Source organism: Synchiropus splendidus, chromosome 13 (genome assembly GCF_027744825.2).
Source record: "Synchiropus splendidus isolate RoL2022-P1 chromosome 13, RoL_Sspl_1.0, whole genome shotgun sequence".
In the NCBI taxonomy this organism is placed as follows: Eukaryota; Metazoa; Chordata; class Actinopteri; order Syngnathiformes; family Callionymidae; genus Synchiropus; species Synchiropus splendidus.
This window is the reverse complement of record NC_071346.1, coordinates 3558650-3580874: the sequence shown is the minus strand read 5'-3', so window position 1 is coordinate 3580874 and position 22225 is coordinate 3558650. Positions and strand designations below refer to the sequence as shown.

At 44.0% G+C, this 22225-nt stretch overlaps 1 protein-coding gene across 7 annotated transcripts in view; it reads right to left on the bottom strand.

Annotated features, from left to right (window-relative positions):
• The window catches only part of LOC128769573 (receptor-type tyrosine-protein phosphatase mu-like), a 136171-nt gene extending 114314 nt beyond the window's left edge, over positions 1–21857 (bottom strand). For all 7 annotated transcript variants that reach the window (XM_053883394.1, XM_053883395.1, XM_053883396.1 and 4 more), the window contains exon 1: positions 21576–21857. In XM_053883394.1, the coding sequence (XP_053739369.1) occupies positions 21576–21648 (73 nt within the window). In that variant the 5' untranslated portion in view covers positions 21649–21857. The remainder of the gene's footprint in view (positions 1–21575) is intronic.
• Positions 21858–22225: the final 368 nt, after the last annotated feature.

Genomic DNA, 22225 nt, shown 5'->3' with positions numbered 1-22225 from the left:
ACACATTTTTGTTTTTGTCCAATTCTTCAGATGCTGTTCTTTTTATAACAAAATCCAATGTGTATTTGTTTTCTTGCTTTATATTGGATGTCTTTAAATTAATTAAATTATATATACATATATGTATATATTTACAAATATTACATATATTTTTACCATTTTACATTTTATAAAAATATTATAAAATACCATTTTATAATATTTTTACCATATTTTCAATGCTAAATATTGTAAAATGGTATTTTTACCATTTTATAATATTTTTACCTTTGAAATGTATATGTTTATACAGAAAATGGTTTATATATATATGTGTATTTATAATTTTAAAATAAGAAAAAACCTGCAAGAGAAACTCTCACTCCCACTGCTGTTCAGATGTCAGTCGTCGTCACAATAAAGATCATCATTATCTCTCCTTGATTAGAGTCTGCCAGCACTGACTGAGACTCACGAGTCAATACACACATTTACCTGACATTTAAATGGCTTTAATGGAGTCCATTTGTCAGTCTGTCTGCTCGACGAGGTCAAAGGCCGTGAGCTGGAATTTTCAATGAGGTCTTTTTTTTTTTTTTTATTCAAGCAAACAATGTAAAGAATCCTGAATCGTCACGTCACCAAAATGGCATCCAGAGTTCACAACTTGATTGATAAATGAGAAAAAAAACGGCTGCAGCGGTCATTGCAGGTCATATCTGCTGAGTGACAGCTGAGCAAACAGCTCAGAGGAAACTCATCGTCGCAGTCAACAAGAATTATACTGATTTAACATAACTGACATTTGAACAGTTTGTTCTGGATGACACATTCATGACGAGCATCCGAGGACACGGAAGACTTCGACCGCATTGATGAACAGAATGATCTTTGAATCAATGAGATAATACGACTAGAAACACAAACACAAGCAGCTATTTCGATACAAACTAGATCATAGCGTCACCAGCATTGTCATAGTTCAGGACAAATGCTGGGGCAAAGGAAGCCCTTCTAGTGTGTGCCACTCCAGCAAGAGAGATCATTTCAGTGTTATGATCTGCCAAGCCTTTTGGATATCAACATGACTTATGACTTAGTTAGATATGGTCACGTATTTCTAACTACGATGATGAGGATAAAATGGCAGCACCCTGAGGCACCCTGTTGAGCTGTTAGAGGACAGGGGGCGCCGAGGCAGAGCCAGGTTGTAGCCCCGGCGACTCAACTTTGGATGAATGTAGAACATGACAACAAATATTTAAAATTTGGTTTGGTCTGACGAATACCATGTGACAGGAAGAATGTCATGCCAATGATAACTCAATCAACCAACTTTTTCAGGAGCTTTAAGTTCAATTCTGTACGACAACAATTATTATTTGAGTCAATGTGGACAGGAAATGGGCAGTTTGCAGCTGGTTTTCTGTCTCCTAGCAACAGATAGGGAGAAGAGCATTTGTGGCTAGTTGAGCTATAAATCCTGCTGCACTCCAAATATGTTGAGCTCCATTAGGTTTAATGTTTGGTTGACGATCTTGGGAGCGGGTGCGTTGAGTTTATGGTGACATTCTGGCACCCTTCTGTCTGTAAACACTTGCTCAACAGCTCCATGGCGGCCTGCCAGCGCACTGTACGTTCTGACAAACGGCTGTGTTCTTTTAGACGAAAACTGCGAGAACCTCGGCTGTCGCATGCGGTCACAGATCTGTCTAAACTTCAGCGTCCCCCTGGTGTCGTCCCGCGTGCTGCGGAGATGATGTGATTCTATTATGAGTCACCGTGCTATCATGTCTCTTCCCGAAAACTCCAGGGAGGACAGCTCCTGTCACAAGCCGTCGTGGTTGGTCCCGTCGGTCCTTGAGTGCTCGTGCTGCAGACAGTAATTAGCCACTGCCCTACAACCCCCGATAACACCATTAGACGTGCTCGGCGGCTCTTCCCTTCACAATAATGAACCAACAGCAGGTTAATGAAACGTGTGTGTGAGCTACCAGACTGGCCTCCAACACTCTGCTACAACAATCCAGCTCTTCATTAAACAACAATTAAAGTCTCCGAATCTCACTCGTATTTATACTTCCTGAATTCTTTACGGACCAAATGTTAGCCAGACTGTAATGATATTTACCATCGAAGTTCGGGACGCTTGCCAGCGCTGGGATTGTTTCGCTTCATTGTTTGGCACCGGAGAGGAAGCAAACATCTGAGCGACATTTCTGCTTTTTATTTAAAGTCGGAATATGTTTTCAAAATTCCACAGATGGCATGTGTCTCTTTTCTCGATCTATTTCTGTATTGCATGGGCAACGCCACTATTACTGAAAAGGTGTTTCTTCATTTCACCTCTAATAAAGCATATGCACAAGACCTCTCAACAAACTGTGTTGACAGTGGGATGTACTTTAAAAAAGTGAGCCATACGTCGATGTTCCAACATGGATGCTTTAGAATGACAAATGTGGCACCAAAATTGATGCCACGGTCGTGGGTATTTACAGGGACATTTTTATCTATCAGTCCAGTGTATTGAGAATGATACGATCACTACAAAGGAAGAAAGATGAGTTGGTTTGAGTGTCTCTATTGCAAAGTTTCAGCCATCCTGGCAAAAAATGTTCTGACCCTTGACTCAATTGATCAAAATCTGTCCACAGCAACAGAAGTCGGCCAGCTGGAAGCTCAAAGTCGCACATAACCACAATACCTCCCCAACATAAAACTTACAGAAGACACCATCAATACGTGGTGTAAGTCTTGGACGAACTCCGTTTACAGTACTCGAAACTTGACTACATGTCAAGAAGCATTGTCTCCAAACATCTGGTCAAGCATCAACGTCTTTCCGATGGATGGAGGAGAGAAGTTCCCTTCAAGAAGCACTGAGGAAAACCCTGCTTGAATCTATGATATTGTTCTGTCGTCACTATGAAAGGAAATGGTTAAAAAAAACTCTTCATCATGACTGACTTCATCAGTCCAAATATCACACTGCACTCTTCCCTCACTCACAAACAAGATCTCCTACAGCTCCTCCACCAGCTGAAGAAACTCATTTCCAACAGCAACAATGATGCCGTCCCCAAACTGGAAACGCTCAAGTGCAGACCTTACCTCGACACTCATCAACTCTATAACACCGTGAGTGAATTTTTCGACCGAGCAGCTGTTGTGATCTCATCGCTGGCTGGTCATAATTTATACAGTGCCTTTCAGGAAAACCAGCAGTGCTCGACAGCCAGGTAGAAAAACGGCTGATGGAAAATAATAACTAATTATTTAAAGGCCGAACTGAAAAGGCTCAATCCGACAAGTCAAAGAGACGAGACAATATCTGTCACCTGGCCTCCCTTATCTGTCAGCACACACAATGCGCCTCTGGAAACTTCTCATTCGGAGCTCATGAAAGCGCCTTGGACGAGGCATCCGCCGCCGAATATTCCCTCCCACAATCAAAGCCTGACAAAGGAAGAAAAGGAGAGCGCAGCCGCTGGAGAGTTATCCTTGCGAATCTCTGGCAGAGTATTTTCCTCCTTTATCCACCTGTCGACAGCTCGTCTGATTCCTATGAAAACCTCGGCACGCGTCTGTTTGTCTTTAATTGAATTGGCTGGAGGAATCTTCTCAGAGCGCTGACCTTGAAAAGCCAACTTTAAAAGACTTTAGAGGAGATTTCTCTTTAAGACAGTAGAGTGCGCAGATAATCTCATTTGGGCTTTTGAGATGCTAGACGGATGAAATATCAGGACATTTCTTGGGGTTTCAAAAAGGCAGCGGCAGCCTCTGTTGCCTCGTTGTGTAAATATGTGCTGATCTTTCATGTTGTTTACACAAAAGCAAGCGAAGCATTGTCATGTTACCTGGTGAGTTTAGGGAGGTGCAACCATTTCTGCAGCTGCCTCATCAGAGAGAGGAATCCTGCCAGAGTGGATCATTAACAGCCTTAATTTACAGGTCACAACCCACCTCCACACCAGCTCCTTCTCCGGATGCCGTTTAAGGCCCGACCATCATATGCATCAGAAGACAATTTGCTTGATTTCCACAACAAACCGTGTCCACCCGGTTTCTTCCACTGGCTCATGAAACTCGTGCCGGGAGAACGAGGTCAGCTATGTGACGCCCCAGGCACATGATTCCACCTACGCTTCGAAGCTGGGGTGAACCTTTGTCCACGCCAACTCATCCCACATCACCCTCGACATAAATCAATGCAAGCGTACACATCTTTCCCATCCACATTCGATATAATCACGCCAAGGTGCCAGGGTTAATCCCAGATTCGCAAGGAAAGGGCCAATGGAGACCCATGAAAGGCTGTTAACTCTACAAAGGTTGAGAAGAGCGAGTCTCTTCTTAGTCCAGAGGTGCTAAAGCCGGCTTCCCTGCCCACGTTCCAGAAGACCACACACCATGAAGATCACTGACAACCAACACGTGAGATGTTGAGTTAAAGCCAGAGATTGTATACAAAAGCTACTTCAAACTCCAACCAGGCTGAGATCATAGATGGAATCGCTGACGCTTTGTTTACGTGCCGATGAGTGTCATGTGTCAGAGGTTTGTCTAATCTCCGGTGATCTCATCACAACACCAACATAGCCGCGCTGCTGAGTCAGCCTAGTCTACTTTGTGACGAGCCAATAATGTGTCTGTGACAGCTCAGAGGTTCAACTTTGAGTTCCTGCAGTGACTCTTGTTTAGAGAACGACTCTTCAAGTTATCAACGATCTTGATCACACTGAGGCATGGAACAGGTCACCCGACAGGATTTGGACCCTGCGCCACCTTTAGAGGGGTCAAGTTCAAGACTTGCAGAGGGCACAAACATTTTCTACAGAATCAGGCGAGGCGGCAGGGGAACTGCGTGATAGCGACAGAAGAAAGCTGATTCTCTCTTAAAGGATGACTACTTTATTTCCTCAGCCATTTTTATCTCTGTGCTCACACGCTGTTCAGTGACCATTTATCGGCAGTGAGGGCGTCTCCTCGGCAGGAGCGATCACTTTCAACAACATTCCCCGCGAATCAAAGCGACGTGTCACATCGTTCCAGTGACAACTAACGACTAGCGATGTGTCTGGGCCGACTGCCAGCGCGCTGGGGAAGAAACAGCCGTGGGGTGAGGAAGGGGGAGGAGGGAGACAGAGGTTTAGCTCACCGGTGGCACCATCAAACCGTCCCTAACTCTACAGCACGCGGATAGAAATGCACTGCTGAAGCAACTCGCTGGTCGTCTTGTTAGGATTCCCAAGGTCAACGTGAATCATATTTGCATTTCCATATTATTTTGGGCACAGGAGTAAAACACACACTCGTACATAAACACTAATTGGTAGCTAATTTTCTTAGCTCTCGCCGGGTTGATTCGCCGCCTCTGGGGCTTCATGAATTATTCATTCAACTGGCAAAATGTAGAATCTGACGAGGCTCCACACGTCCATTACGGTATCATGCCGAGTAATTCCTGCCTCTGACGGCTGGTATTAGAATAAATGCATATTGGGTTGTCTCTTTTCTTTCCTCGGGCGTTGGCAGGCATTAATAGTGCTTCCGTTGGCAGCGAGTGAGAGGGATGCAACAGCCCTCGTGGCTGACAAAACCCCCTTGTTGTGACAGAAGGCTGGGAGAGGAAGGGGGTTCATAGCCTCGCAGAGAGAGAGAAGGAAGCTGTGTGGTCGTGCCGCAGGGTGGCACAGAGAGACGGCGGGCTGCCTTATCATGCCGGTCCTCCCTCCAGTGCGGAGGCAGGACTGGATGTTCGTGTCCTAAGAGATTCAAGGTGACAGCACAGAACTGAGGAGTTGAAGTTGAAAGGACCACAAGGACCTGAAGAAGGATGTCAAGGGTGCGACACGGATGTAGTGCTTCTCGTTCAGTGAGGTCAAAAGTTCACACCTCGACAAAACAACATCCATTGTGAACTTAATTTTTCTAATTGTAGGCACTGATGAGTCGATCATTTCAACTAGGTCACAACCTTTTTGTTTCTTTTTTGGTCTTTTTTTTTTTTGTTGACTGCTTAGTGTCTGCTGACTTCAACTTTTACAATGCAGTTAAAATATTTTTCTTTGATATTTACAACTATACTCTTAACTTGTGACAGACTTTTTTTGTTGTCACAATTATCCTTTGTCATCCTTTTCCTGACATTTTTGCGACTTATCTTTTTTCTCATTTGGTGGACTTCACGTTGGAAGTGCCTGTTGTGAGTTGTTCAGTTTTGTTTTGTCGCTCAACACCAGCCCATGTTTATGGTGACAGCAACAGAGAGGGGGTGTGGGGTCGGGGCTGAGACGTCACTATGTGTAGATGGACACCAGTAAAGAGCTCTGCCTGAGACAGCCGTCGTTCCCCGTGCTTCCTGTTACCGTGATTCTTTGCAGGAGACACCTCGTCGGCGGAGGCTGTGTCCTCAGGCAAAGACGACAGCAGCACGGTGCGATCATGAAGGCAAAACCCCAGGGAGCTTGCCATTCTCAGAGACTTATTCGTCGTCAAGTGTAACCTTGAACGAAGAAGAAACCTCTAAAAACATCTGAAGAATCCAAACTGGAACTGTCTGATTCAACATCAGCTCCATCCAGCCACAGCCATCACTCCAGGAGGGGTGAATGGAAAGATCTCAGAATATTATTTATAGTTTGTGTTCAGAAGCGGCAGGATGACATATCTGGTGAGCAGTTGCTCCCCGGGAGAAAGGGCGTGTGCTCGGTTTCAAATTTGGTCGAGACATTTTTCTGTCAGAAGGCCAAAATGAACAGCTGTGAGAGAGTTTGCTCCCTTTACTGCTTTATATGCGCACACACAGACACATACCGAACACCATCTGATACTGGCACTGCAGGACTTTTCAATACGTCTCAATATAAATTTGTGATGACTTCAACACTCAGAATGACTTTTGTCATGGAACAATTTTGTTTGTTTCTGTCTAACTCTTATTCGTTTTCCTCTCTTTTCGATTTCTTTTTTGACAGATTAACTTTTAATGAATGATTTTTATTTATTCTGCAGTTTATTTTATTTGTTAGATTTTAATTTTGACATTACAAAGCATTTCTCAGTCAGTTTTGGTAACACGATCAAGTTTTACTTCTAAAGGTGAAGCTTTTTGGTCTTTTTTCATATAACCACTCCATATTTAACATGACAGTCAAGTGAACTTTCATTTTTTTGGATTCAACCTCAGCGATGGCATGATGCAGCAATGCGTGTCAGTAAGTCGTGCGGAACTTCAGTTAGTGCCCTCAGGACTACCTTTCTCGGGATCTTTACATGATCACTACATGAGACCTCAGGTCTCAGAGAAGAAGAGGAGTTTTCCAAAAATATCCGTCTCCTTGGCAGATCATGACGCGCTTCAAGAAATGGCATTAATATCAAGAAGCAGATGAAAGCTACAGACAAACGTCAGCATCCCATTAACCCGTCATCCTCCTGATGCCCTCTGATTGAAGCCGAGATGGAAGACGTTCCTCAAAACGAGTCCAGATTTACTGGAGTTTGACAGTCAGTCATGGAGCATCTGAGCCAATCAGCCGTCGGACTTCTCCAGCTCCTTCTCCAAATGAATGTCATAAAAACTCTCCCAGATTTTGCGCTTGAAGGCAGAGCGACTTCCGCTCCAGCGAGCAAACATGATGTTAACGCTCTCTAATATCTGATCCTTGCTGTAATGAGGGGCGCACAGATAATTCCCGCACATGCTCTGTTAACCAAATCGTCTCTTATTGTGACGTCTGCAGTCGAGCTGCCGGGTTTGTTGGCGACAATCAGCCTGATTCTGTTGAGGGCGAACGACAAATCAGCCGAGCACATTTCCTAAATGATACCAGGCAGAGGAGCATCACCGACAAGTGCCTGCTCAAGTGGAGAGTGAGGATGGAGCCAGGCATCGTGATTTAACACAGAGTCAGAAAAACAATTTGTTGCTAGAGTCACTCCATTTGCCTAAATTACATTGCAGTAGTTCACATCAGCGTCCAGACATCCCTCTCACCAGTAAGTGCAGCTTGGATGACATCTTAAACCAACCAAGTACGTACAGTACAAAACATTAGCATAGTCATTTAGCAACCTTTAAGACCTTACAGCTGCAATGCAACTTTGTTTTCCTTACAAGCCTTATGTTGAAAACTGAGGACAACATTCCTACTGGGATCAGACTGACAGAATTGGAGCAACATGGCAGCAACATTAATTACGTTCTGAAAACTCCATTTTGTCGCTCGCCACCAGATTTACAGATGCATCCCAAATGTCAATCTCACCACGATTAAACAGAACAAATTCCAGAAGCCATTCAGACATGTCAATCTTCCAAGGGTGAAGCTCAGTGGCGGAAGTCGCGCGCCAGTTGAGAGAAACAGTAATGAAAAAATGTGACAGGGCAAATGACAGCGGTGTCAGCGGCAGAGGGCGAGTTCAGAGGAAATGTCAGCTCCTCCCACCACAACGTTGACACTATCGACAGCAACGGTTTTCCAGCGCTGAGGATATTTTCTGAAATTGTGCAGATAATCATCACACAAGAGGCGAACCCCCCCACATGCCCCCACTTCTGTTTGACCCTTTCTGTGGCAGATAAATTGCCTGTAATGACCAAAGCAATGACATGGTAAACGGTTCTTCAGACTCAACTGACACGTCTTCGACTAAAGTGCTGTGAATACATGCAGCAACTGACCCCAAACATCTCTGACATATTATGAGTCCGTAAGTTTGGCATTTTTTTTTGCTTCTCTAGGTAGCAAAACAAAGACCAAACTTATCCGCACAACACAGGTATCAGGACACTTGGGTACTTAAACTTACCCAAGTCTTGGTGATGGGTTTCCTGCGGTTATCATGATACCATGTTATCAGTAGTGCCCCAAAGTCACACCCCACCATCACCCAGAAGGTGGTGCCTTCCCAACACAGGCAAAGTCCAACACAACAAGACGCATAAAAAAGAAGAAAACTTCCGAGACCCATGGTGGGCAACGATGCCTAAGTAGCGCTCACGCCTGGAAATGTGTGCGTCTTGGGAACCATTCCTCAAACAAGTTATAGAGTCGTGGTGTAACCAAATGCAGACCTGAGTGAGAATTCAGGAGGTAAAACAAAATCCAGTGAATTAGGAGTCTTTGCTGCTGCACACTCGGGACGAGGAGACGCTGGCGGGCGCCATCAAAGTAAAACATGTAATTATCTTGGAGGAAATGAATGTGCATGAATGCATTACGAAAAATTAATAAGTCGAATCCCAATCCAGCTTTTTTTCTTCAATCAGGTGGTGCAGAAGAGGCCGCACTAATCTCATGAGGACTTCTTCAATTAAAACTGTGACGCTAAAGCCCAAAACCTGCTTGTTAGGATTCGCTCTCCACCTTCATCCTGCTGTTGACGCCAATTATGCCACACACATAATTTCTCATGTTCATGTGGCACGGGACTTTGATCTGCAGCCGGTGGCACACAAGGTCCAGATCCGTCACTCGGATGTTGAGGCGGAGAAGTGACGTGAAAGCAAATCTGATGTGTTGTGATGTGTGTCAGCACGGGAGGACGTTTGATCACAGCCCGTCAGTCGACATCTTTTTTTACCAGCGCTGATGCTCTGAGACAAACGCGGGTCAGACGCTTTCTTGGAAAATACAAAACTCGGTTCACCAAAGCTATTTGGGATCAGGAGGTCAAGATGCAAACAAAAAAGACAGAACAGAAAAAAGACAAAACGTTATTATTATAATAATAAAACAATTTCATTAACACTGCAAAATTATACTAACAAAAATAGTGTAAAATAGAGTAAAAATAATTTCAGTAGCCTTCAAGAAGAGATAGAGTGAAATATTGCATATAAACAAATGAGATCACATAGAAAAAAATCACATAGAAAAATGACTAAATGAGTTCACTGGGTTTCTTTTTTTATATTTTATTTTATTTATTTATTTATTTTCCCAAAATAGCACATTTTTATTTCCATTTCAGCAGAGTGGCTGTTCTGATTCTGGCAGGGTGTAGGTTTTGGTCATTAAAATAACTTCTGATTCTGATCAAAGTGGTGGTCTAAATTTAAAGTTCCTCTGCGATGACTGTCACGAGGCGGTGACGTCTTCATTATTGCACTGAGGGAGGAAACCTGAACAGAAACAGAGGCGATAATGAAGAGAAGATTGAAAAGGAAAAGTCCAATTTGTCAGACGCAGGTCTCTCTTTGCTCCATCAGCGGGGAGCTTCTGCGTCTGCAGGATCGGATCAAGTGTCCCTCCTCTTACCCGTGTTCTACAAATGAACATGACAGAGTTAATTTAGCGCCATGACGGCCGAACCTTCCTGGCCCTTCCTGCCCGGTTTCTGCCGCGCTCATCCCGTCGCGCAGCGGTATCACCAATTAGCCGGGCCTGAGTTTCATTAAGCCGTCGCCTCGGCCGCCTGCAGTTTTCTGTCACTTCCCTGGTAATGAGCCTCACACACGCTCGCAGGGAAAGAAGTCGCACACAGAACAAACAAGAGAGCGTGTATTAAAAGGCTAACACCTGTCTCCAACACGTCTCTCTTTGTCGGCTCCATTATCCAAGTACAAGCCATCCCTGAAGAATAACGGCAACAAAACTAGTCATGCTAACGAGCACTGCTCTTTGTTGCGCCGCACAGTATCCACATGTGACTCCTCATTCCACGTGTCACGCAAAAGCTCATGTTTGAAGTGTTGCTGAACAAACCGGGATCTGTTGTGGAGCTATGTCATTGTTTCGATCGCACTAGCAAACAGGGTTCGGAAGTTGCAGAAGCAGGCAGCCTTCATGGATCTGGTGAGCACGACGTTGAAACTGCTGAGGTAGAAGAACTGTCATGTTTGGGGTACTCCACTTCAGTAAAGTAGGGGATTTGAAACAGGCTTGCATGTGTGAAGTGCCTCGATGATAAATCAGGGGATCTACTCTGGAGGTACAGTTATGACCAAGGTGGCTGAAGTGCTGAAGCAACCACAGTAATGCACTCTTGAGCTGCTTGAGCAACTTACAGGAAATAAAGCAGTTTTGCCAACTGGGAAGGTGCACAAGAATGAAATATGTAATGCATGGGCTCAAGTGTTGCTGCGTCAGACATTTTTGCCACCAACAATTGATGCCGACTTTGACATTAATGTAAAGTTGATTTTTGTCTTTGCATATTTTTGCACTTAACTCCATTCCCTCTGAAACAGTTAATTCAGTCAATTAAATGAAATTGTGTATGATTTTAAGTTTTTAAAAAAATCTCATTTCAAGGAATAGCAGTCCATAACCATGATCCAGCCAACTAGATAACAGATGGCCTTGACTTATTTTTTATATCATTGAAAATTTTACCTAACATGACTAAACTGCAAAATTTGAAATGTAAACTAATTAAGTGCAAAAATAAACAATGGCAGAAGTTCAACGTCAAAGTCTGGTGAGACAGATGTACCTCCTGCTTACATTCTAAAAGCACTAAAGTAACGCCTACAAGATGCCAAAGCAGCTGGAGGTTAATATATTCACAGCTCTGGGGCAAAACATGGCAAGGTAAAACAAATGTTTGATTTGCTTAAGTGCCACAATGATCAAAGAAACTGAAATGTAATGGAAGCCAAAACTGTTCAAAAAGGTTCAGAAAGTGCTGGAATGTGATGTTAACAGCTGTGATGCAAATTACGAGAGGTCAATCGAAATAATATCCAGAACACAGCACCAGAAAAGCAAGTAAAAGCAGAAATGAAAATGAGATTCTGCAGTTAAAAAAAATGAAAGTGGCGTTTCAGTACAAAAAAATAAAAAACATCCTGTAGGTTAAGCTCCAAACGAGCAGAAGAGTTCATGCATCTGATTCGGATCACACTCTCCAGAGTGTCGTGGTCTGCCCCGGGGCCTCCTCCCAGTTGAACTCCTCACCAGTCCCGGGGGGCGTCTCCTGACAACAGACGCTTTCTTTCACTGGCTTCTTGGAGGAGCAGCGGTTCTGCTTTGACTGAGCGTATACTTTTATTTTCAGTCTCTATACAGTACTGAGATAAACCATGGCCTTGAACCACCAAAGTTACAGTAACAAAACAGTATCTGAGGTACCAAGTAAAAGTAATAACAGTGACAATATAAATATACATTTCGCAGTCTGCGTGAATCTCTTAATAAAACAAGGCAATTCTCATCTGTTGAGCAACAAGAATACACAAGTGCACATACAGAAATATAGATTTAAATGTCTGGCAGCTCAAACTTCTGGCCAACATTAATAACAAAAGACTTCAACCCTCCTCAAACTAAATTCAACTCAAGTCTGCAGATGATGAATAATTTCTCCTGCACGTACTTAATCCCACTTTTAATTTCCTAGAACTGACAGAGCGGTAGATTTGAGAGAAGTCCAGCAGCGCGGGTGAGGCAGAGGTGAGTCTCACCCGCGGGACGGCGAAGGGGCAGAATCTCAGACGGACAGGTGCTGCTGAATATTAGTCTCACGCCGGGAAAAAGTCTGGAGATTAAATTATTCATCGTCTGAACCTCCACCAGGAGCTAGCTGCGCCGCGGACGTCCTGCAACACCTGACTCTGCGACAGCTCCAGAGCCAAAGAGTATGACGACAACGGACGAGTTCAGGTTTCAGGCTCAGGCTGGACGACGGTGAACAAGCTTGCCCAAGCCTTGCCCAAGGGCACTGACATCCTCGCCTGCTTCTCTGTTATTGTTGCCTCATACAAGCTATCATGTCACAAACGCATACAGTAGTTTCACCAACACACAAACCAAACAGCCATCCATGCTGGCCACATGAACAGAATTCAAAGCCACGACTCCTAGTTGGCTGTAGATGGTTTAAATAAAAGAAGTTACCAATAAAAAAATAAATACACCACATCACCATGTATTTTCTACTTCAAAAACAACGGCCCGTCAAAAGACATGAAGGCTTACTGTAAGCCAACTTGACGTACAGCTGGACGACAGGTTCATTTTTTTAATTAGCAAATGAGATGATCCAGGTTTAGAACATCATCCTGTGTTTGCAAATATTCTAAGCTTCAAAATTCGCCTTGTAGCGCCACGTGCCCAAATGTAATTACAGTGACATCAGGCTGCACAACATTATCATAACTTCTTTGGCTCTGGCACGCAGATGACCGTTTCATATCGACCTAGATTCCAGGAACAAGTTCATCCTGACGCGACGGGTTCCAGCGCCGTCGTATTGTGTGCGTCGCGACAATATTTCAGTTGCTGGAGGGGATTCCACACGAGTGGATGTCGCCGCACTGTCATTACTGAGTTATTATCAACTTCTCCCCATTTGTTTATTGAGACACACACACACACACACATATGCACACTCACGCGGTACTCTGTAATTTCTCGAGCGTGGCCGGCTCTGATTGCAGGGTGGGATCAGAGCTCCGAGCCAAGCGTCTTCTCTTGCAGTTTTTGTTTTTAATCTACTCTCACTCGCAGCTGCTTCCATGTGTTTAACGGCAAAGTGATTTAGCGCTCTCAATTATCAAAGAATCCTCTGCTTAACTACAAAGGTGCAAGGGAGTGGAGGCGATCGATGTATGAAGTGCTTCAGATCTGTCTGGAGTGTACTTAGTGATGGAAAAATGATCACACACGTCGAGACTTCCCTCTGCTCAGAAACCTCCTCACAGTCTCTCCAACTTGTCTGGGGTCTTCCTCACCTCATCCAGCTTCGGTTGGAGGAACAGCTGCTCTCCTCGGTTGGAGGAGCAACTGATGAGTCTCTCCAGAATGACTCAACTTCAGACCCCATCATCAGAGGAAACTCATTTGTCAAGATTGTGACCACTATTGAGAACTGAACTGAACTAACGGAACTGGTATCTTGGATCCAATTCCATAATTCCACAAAAGGAGCCATGTAGTGCACCCTGATGTCGCAACATCTATGAAACTGTATAACAAATCTTGTGCCACTAGAAGGAGTCACTCAGCCGGAGGAAATGCAGATACTTAATTTACATTGTACAACGAAATTGAAAAGTGTGATCCTCCACTATAAAAGCGAAACTAAAGAAATACTTTAGCGCTTAAAGAGGTGGTATCTATAAAGATAATAGCACATAGCGCCACCTGTCAGTTTTGATGTCATTGTTCAGACGGTCATATTTTCAGCGACCAACATACAAAGAGGATTTTCCTGCCATTTCAAACCCTCCTTGAAAAGAATCCACAATTGTGAAGACTAACAAAGAGGCCATATTTCATCACATCCTTCTCTCCTCTGAGTCCCACCGTGACCACCCTGTTAGCTATGGCACCGCTCCCTAGGCGTTAAAGCCCAGCCTCAGGGAAGGCAGCCGGCGCGCTGAGGTATGAGCCTGTAGCGAGCCATTAGAAGCGGTCCTGAGTTGGAGGAGGTCAAAGCTGTGTTTACAGAACAACAGCCTCTTATCGGACGTGTGCTCCCCGAGGATTCTCCGCAGACAGATAAGAGCAGCTCAAGTGTGAGCGATGGCATCAGGAGGAGGCGCACACAGCTGACAGGGATATGTAAAGTAAACACAGCGTGTTGAAAACACGCTTTAATCCTGCTGCACAAACGAGTGTTTCTCAAACTGTCTCAGACAGAATTAGAAAAAAGGTCAGCACACAACTGTCACCCAAAACCACACCACACTACAATCATTGGAAATGACTGAAATAAATACCAGAACAAATGAGGGCCCCATCAGCCTGGGGCTATTGCTGCAGGTAAATGTGAAATAAGCAATTACTATATAACTGCAATTCTTTTTCCCTTTCTTTAATTCTGTTTTCAGACTCAAATTATCTAATGAAGGAGTGTGTCAATGTGAACAACCAAATTTATCAGTACTGTTTATGTAGCTTTGAAGACAATGGTTAAGTCATAGTTAAGCAAATGCAGAAAGCTTAAGCATCAAAATACAATGTGTTCGCTAATGTTAACATGACCGATTTAGGTTTTGGCATGGTTTTAGCCTTGATGTTGCTTTACCGCCAGAGGCAGACAAAGTTCCACATACGAAGAAAAATGTTAGTTTGTATGATGTTAAAAACGACCAGCTTATCAGTTTGTCTCTCAACCCCTTCCACGCCATGAGCACTAGAGAAAGGTGTTAGCTAAAGTGCTGGTGTTAGCGCAAGTCAGCATAAGACCTCGTAATTGACTGTGATTGTCAAAGTGTGTAATGGATACAACAGTTAGTGCTCAATGTAACAAAAGAAGCACTAATTCCAATTTAGTCGATAAAGTTGGCATAGAAGGAATCGTATCATTCATCACAACAGAGGTCACGGTTGAGGGAGGTTCATACTTGTGGCTCATGCTTCATTAGGCTCCAAAGGACTCTCTGTAAGAACTGCGGGGACCTGAACAACTCAGGATTCAAAAGAATTAAATATCATGTGACGCTAAGTACCGCTATGTAGCTGTCGTCCTTTCACGGTACTAAGAGCTAATTCAGTGATGCGCCCGGCTTCATTATTGAACAGTTGAGTCGTCGATGGTTGGGCTTTTAGCACAAGGGCGAACGATATCTGGCACTCAGACGAGGACCGACGCATTAATGAGCGCGTGACATGCGCTAATGTGACGGCGACAGATCCGGACCGACAGTAATGGAGGATTTAGCCCCGGGTTACTCTCATCATGGGAGAGGGAGGGGGACGTACACCTGCCTGCCGCTGACAGGGAGACTAATAAATAACAGGAGACAAGGTGAAACAGCAAAGTACCCCCCCCTTTCCCCATTACCCCTCCTCTTTCCCCACTAGTGTGACTCCGCAGACAGCTTTCTGGCTTCCGCTCCTGTTTGCAAGTTGACTTGTCGTGTCAACAGAGCGACTCGGGTCGTTTGTGAGGTGACAGGGAAGGACAGACTCGAGTTGATTTGATGGATTTGAAATTGAAACCGTCATACTTCACAAACAGTGACAGTGACGTTTAACTGTATTCTGAATAAGGCTGGTTTATGTATATTAAATATTCAAGTTTTAATTTAAATGGATATTTGGTTCTCAAGTTGACCCGACGTTCTCGGACTACTAGGGCAAACCACAGAGGTAAGACTGGAACAAGCGACTTTTACATGAACAGGTGACGGAGAGAAAACAACTCCCCAGATAAAAAACATACCCCCCCACAGCATCAATGCCCCCCCCAACCTCATGATGTTAATAGCAGAGAGCCTCAGAGCATTAATTAGCGAAACGCACGCGTGGCCGCTCTTTCCGAAAAAAAAAAAAAAAAAACACCTACAAGGAAACTTGGTAAACATGATCTGCAGCGCAGACAGTTGTTTTGAGGATTATTTTTTTCCAGACATGTAGACGAGATCACAGGACTGTTCAAGCGTGCCTCTCACGCGCCCCCCTCCTCTCGGTTCGGTGGCCCCAGCGTCGTCCCGCGTGCGATTCATTAGCTTTTATCCTCTTCATTTGGAGAAGGAGCTCGCGTATAATTAGAGCGTCTGTGTTTGTCCGGCATCCTTCACACAGTCACATCTCAAGGCCAATTATCATTCCGCTGCCACATCAGCCGCCTCCAGAGTCGACTTCAAACTATTACCGCCTCTCAAGAATGTAAATAAAATCACTCGCAAATCAACAGCTAATGATTGAATGTGGAGTGGAGCTCGAGGGACGCCGCAAGGAGGAGAGGAAGTGCTGTGGAGGATTTTGTGAAGGAGGATTTTCAGTTACTTGAAAATGATGCCGACAGATATCATGACACACGAACAGCCGACTTTTGAAGAGTCATGAGGGTCGAAACGTACAAACTGTTTTCTGAACCTGTAGCGTGTGGGAGATAGAATTAGCTGCCCCAAAAGGTGAGCAAGGGAGGTGCAGAGCAGGTGGTCAAATAACAAAGCTAATTCAGACAGGTTCTGAGCTTCAGAGACCTTGTCAGAGATCCACAGTCAACAACAGCAGCAAACTTCACCTTCTTTACCTGATCACCTGTTCTGCGACATGTGCACTAGAAGACAAACACCAGAGACATAACAGACAGTTGGCATTAAAACGACCTTCAGTGATGTGTCGGGAAAAATCACAACCCTCATGATAAGACCAAGTTGTGGAGCCAAACTAATGAGAATCTATATTATCTGTCATTCATGTTGCTTTAGAAATGTTACAGCTAAAGAGAAAGGGACAGGAATGATCAGAACTCTCCGTCCCTTTCGATTTCTGTGAAATGTAAGACGAAACAGTGACCGAACTGTATGTAACATGATGTAATAACATAGCCATGTCACGCAAGGTCTTTCCAAAGTGTTAGAGGAGATTGAAATAGAGATTCATTCAGTCAAGGCAAACTGAGTTAGACTGCTTTGAGACTGTCCACGCTGTTTTCTTTCGACTGAAAAGCCAGGAGTCAACATTGTTGCAGAGCTTTAAGAGTAGTCAGTCTAGACCCTAACTCACAACAGCCAACCTCTCTAGGTCACAACAAACCAAACAAAGATGAGCACGATATACCATAGCTACGGAACATGGTTCAGCATGGAGAGTCAATAGTGGGTTTTGCATCACACGGTGACCTAACTAGCTACTTGACACCTTGTAGTATAGTTGTGTCTAATCTCCAAAGTTGATGTAGGATCTGTTGTCGACTTTGTCTCAACCTTCCAGACTCCTACTTAAGTCTCCAACTTCCTGGATTCCTGCACGCTTGCATGGAACAGATGCCAACGTTCCCCTCGAAGCCGAGTGGGTGCCGCGTGCCCTTTTCAACACGTTTTGTTTTTCTCTAGTAACAAGTCCGACGAGGCAAACTATAAATATCTTACATTCAGAGACATCTCCGGGGACCTGAATTTTAAAAAACGCTTAATTTGGTATTTCAATGCGACAGATTTACTGGGACAGTTTTTCACAGTGAGCTGTTGAGGGGGATGAGCGTTTTCACAGTGCTACGACATGGCTTGAATGCTAGCGCCATACTGAAACTTACAAATACTGAAAAGCATGAGGCTGTGTAAGTGTGAATGTAGCAGATATGCTAACAGATAAATTGTTTATAAAAAGGGAAATGAGTAGCAAAATAGCTAAGCTAACATTACATCGACATAAAATGAGCTACATTTAAAAGTGCTGAACAAAAACCAAGAAATACTGCAGCACAACTCTTTTTCTGGTGCAGAACATGAAGACGACAAAGGTTTGTGAAGAAATACCTTAGCATTAGCCAAGAGGCCTATAAAGTGAACATGGTGAAAGTGCTGACGAGATAAAATCATTTTCTATTTATTATTGAAGAAAGACATTCATTAAATTCCTTGAAATGGAAAAAGCCACAGAAAAGTCTCAAACTTTTATGCTAAAAAATATCACGCCATTTAAATGGCATTGAATAATCAATTATCCAAAAAGAAAGAAGGCGCAGGAGGTAAAGTACGTCACCTGCTCAGGATGGATGTGCCATTTCCATTGCTAACCTGCTAACATTCATTTCCCAACGCGCGAGAGCATGTTGGACTTGTCGTCTCGTGAAAAATGGAAAAGAATCGCTGACAGTCTAATCATTTCAAATGAATCGTCCTTGCAGTGGCGTTTCACAGCTCCTCAGCTTTTGCATCTAAAGTGGCAAACTCCTCTGCTGACAAACTCTTCTTCCTATGTGCGGAACGTTTCGAATGGCTCCAGTAAGTACGCCACTCTCAACTGCTGTCATTATCATCACAATAATAAAAGTTAGTGTCGACGCTTCACTTTCTGCTTTTGTGCCATCATCAATCATGAGGCCACTCTTGGATCTCTAAACATATATAAAATAAAACATAAAACCCACATGCATTTTTCATTTCATTCTCCACTGACTCAGGAGAAGGAAACCGCCAGAGTGTCCTTTCACTGGGAAAAGTCTTTTCATATTGAAATCAGCGCTGAACAACTTGCAAAAGTAGCCCCGACATCTCAATGTTTTTGTGACCCGCACACAAGATGACTGCTCAACACCTCAATGCTAGAGAAGCTAACAGCTAGATAGCCCTAGTATTGCAGCTGCAAAATGAAAGCTGCGATGTGATAGTTCCTATGCGACTCATGATAGTTACTGCATGAGTGCTGCAGTATAGCAGTTGCTACATGCTAGCTGCTACATAAATGCTGCCCATTACAGATGCTGTCTGACTGGTTTATGTGATTGTTGGATGCAGTTGCTACCGAGCAGCTCCTACATTGTTGATTGTTGATTGTTGCAACATGATAGCTGCATAATGTTTCTTAGGTTCTTAATGCTATATGCCAGTTGCTACTTGATACCTGCTCCATAATAGTTCCTACATTATTGCTGTTACACACATTACGTTTGTTACACAACTGTCGCTAAATGAAGTCGCCACATGAACGCTGCGACAGGATACCCCTGAAGTTATAGTTGCTAAAAAATACTTGCTGCACGGACTGCTGGTGTTGACAAGCGTGACAGACTTAAGCTCCAACACGTATGCACAACAGGAGTTCACATACTCAGACACTTTCAATATCATAGAAATAAAGTCAAGTGTTGTGTTTGACGCCAACAAGTGAAGGTTAGAAAGAGTGTAACATTCTAAGTCAATTATGAGTAAATGTCACTTCATCCCCTGATGAACACAACGTGAGCAGCAGGAGCCACCGACCAACGACGGCGATGCAGATCGATTTTTGAATGTTTGAATGAAAAGACTTCCACTGGACAACTCGTGATCAAATTGAAGTCGATCCCAACCACTCGGCTCTGCTCTGGTTACACCGCTGATTGAATCATCAAGACTATCAGACATCTTCTCTGTAACTAAACTCATTTTCCTTCTTGTTATTTGACACAGCTGTGGGACCCTCGCGGTGAAGCCTTCTCCAGTCAATATCAGGGTACCACATCTGGCGGCAGGTGAGACGGACAAAGACAAGTAAGCTGACGACGCCATCTTTGTTACCATGGCAACTGATGTATAGATGAACATACTGTACATCTGATCAAACTGTGTCACTGTTGATTTCCAACAGACGACACCACAACAGTCCAGAGCTGCACAACTCAACGTCTCAGATGTCAGATTCATCTACTCAAAATCTGTGCCCAAAGGCAAGCGGAGGCTCAAGAATCCCACCGATCGCGTGAAACTTCTCCAACTGACTGTGACAAAGTACCAAGTTGTTATTTCTTCTCATAAGAAACACATTCATGATGTCATATATTGTTTGTTGTCTGCAGTCCTTCCTGTCTGAACACTTCACAACAACATTGTATTACACTGGGCGAACATGGGACGCAAAATTAGAATACGTTGTTGAGTAGCTCTGAGGAGATCAGTTGTTTTGTGACCATATCAACACATTAATGCAGCTGCACAATATCGAAAGATTTCCACACCACTGGATCTACTGGATCTTTTTTACTTGACAGGTATACTCTATAAGTGCTGCAGAATCACAACAATAAACTGCCTTTTATTCTTATATTTAAGAATTCCTCACCTAATCTTCTAACTTAACACATTAATAACTGAATATACTAATAGCTAAATATAGTAACAATACTAACTAAAAATGTAAAATTCCACAAAAACATGCACAAGTCAACATAGAGTTAATGAATATTTGACTCTTGATTACCAATACGTCTTTTTAGGAATACATTTGTTTAGAAAACACGATGTTTTTGTATTAATTCGAATACTTAGTCACTTAATGTGACTTAATGCCTAAATGTGTGCCATGCTGCCCCCTCCAGGTTATTTGCAAAACAGCGGGCGCGAGCACGCACACACAAACGGCATCTTCTGCCCCAAACTTCCACACCACTCCTCCGAAGTCCACAACATCCGAGCTCAAGGCTGAGTGCGGCTCTAATGGCACACGGACCGATCAGCAATCGATGCATTGATCGGCAAGAACGCGGTTAATGCACTATTTAGCGCGTAATGACACATAATGGCTGCAGCAAAAAAGGACCCTGCAGGGGACACATTTTTTCCATTTTTAAAATCTAGCGCAGAGTCCACGGCTCTGTTTGTAGTGAGAGACCATGAAACACTCGGGAATATGAGTCATATTGTTTACACGACTGCAGAAAATTCAAGATAAACTGCTCAGCTGTTCACAAAAATCATCTACTGAGATTTAAAAAAGTGGCACAATGATGACTCCGTGGTTCACAGACACATTAAAAGCGCAGAAAATGAATGGCTTATAATCGAGTCTTTATTGACTCACTTTGAACCAGATGACGCGAAGACGCGTCGCTAAAGGTGAGCGGTAAAGTTTGCCCTGTTTCGCGCTGGAATATCGCCTTCTCTCGGAGTTTGACCCCTCAGATCAGAAATCCCTTCAGGTTAATCACATTATACAACTTCAAGTTAGACACCAACTCCACTCAGTAAATACGCTGCCTCGTGTTTGTGTCGCACACCTGCGCCACGTTAACTCGTGGGAGAAACACGCGCCTTTCAAACACACACTCTTCGGTCAAGACAGAAATGATACTTGACCATTTCAACTTCCATCTTGAAACAGTAACAGCGAAATATCAGAAAATCGCCTTTACGCACGCGGTTGATCCAACAGTGACCGGCGTTCACTCACATACGCGTTGAAAAGAAAGCACCAGGTGAAGCTTCGTACCTTTAAAAACTTCTCCACGGACGGACAGCAGCAGCGTGATCGCGGCGAAAAGCCAGTTGAGAACTTTATCCATGTCGGTGGCTCCGTCGTGGCTCTCAGCCCCGAGTGTCGGGGTTCTCCTCGGCGCAACTTGGCTCTTATTTCTGTACTTTAAGGTGAAATGAAAGGCTCCCCAGCGTGGCTGTGGTGGTGTGGCGGGGTCTGGCGGACGGACGCGGTCGCCGACGAGCGCTGCTGCTTGCCGGCTGGCTCCACACTCGCAGCAGGAGTGAGTCCGGGTTCCTGAATTGCGCTGGATCGGCAGCTCCGCGAGAGCAGCGGCTGCGTGCGCGCTGCCTGACCGCTAGAAGGCGTGTCGCCGCCCCGCAACTCCGCTCTCGCCTGCCTCTTTTCTCATTTCATTTACAATCTGAGCAGCTGTTGCATTAAACCCGCGTAAAGCAAAGATGTTTTATGCATTTTAAGAATTTAATTTTCTCACAGTTACGCATGAATTACATTGTATTTCTTTTCTTTTTATTGTATCTATAACAAGTTAAAACTGAAGCCTCTAAATTGGCCGTAAATGTGTGTGTGTGTCTAGCGTGAGCTGTTAATATTTGTCCACTGCCTCTTGCCCTAAATAGCTGGGGCAGCCTGTAGTCATTCAG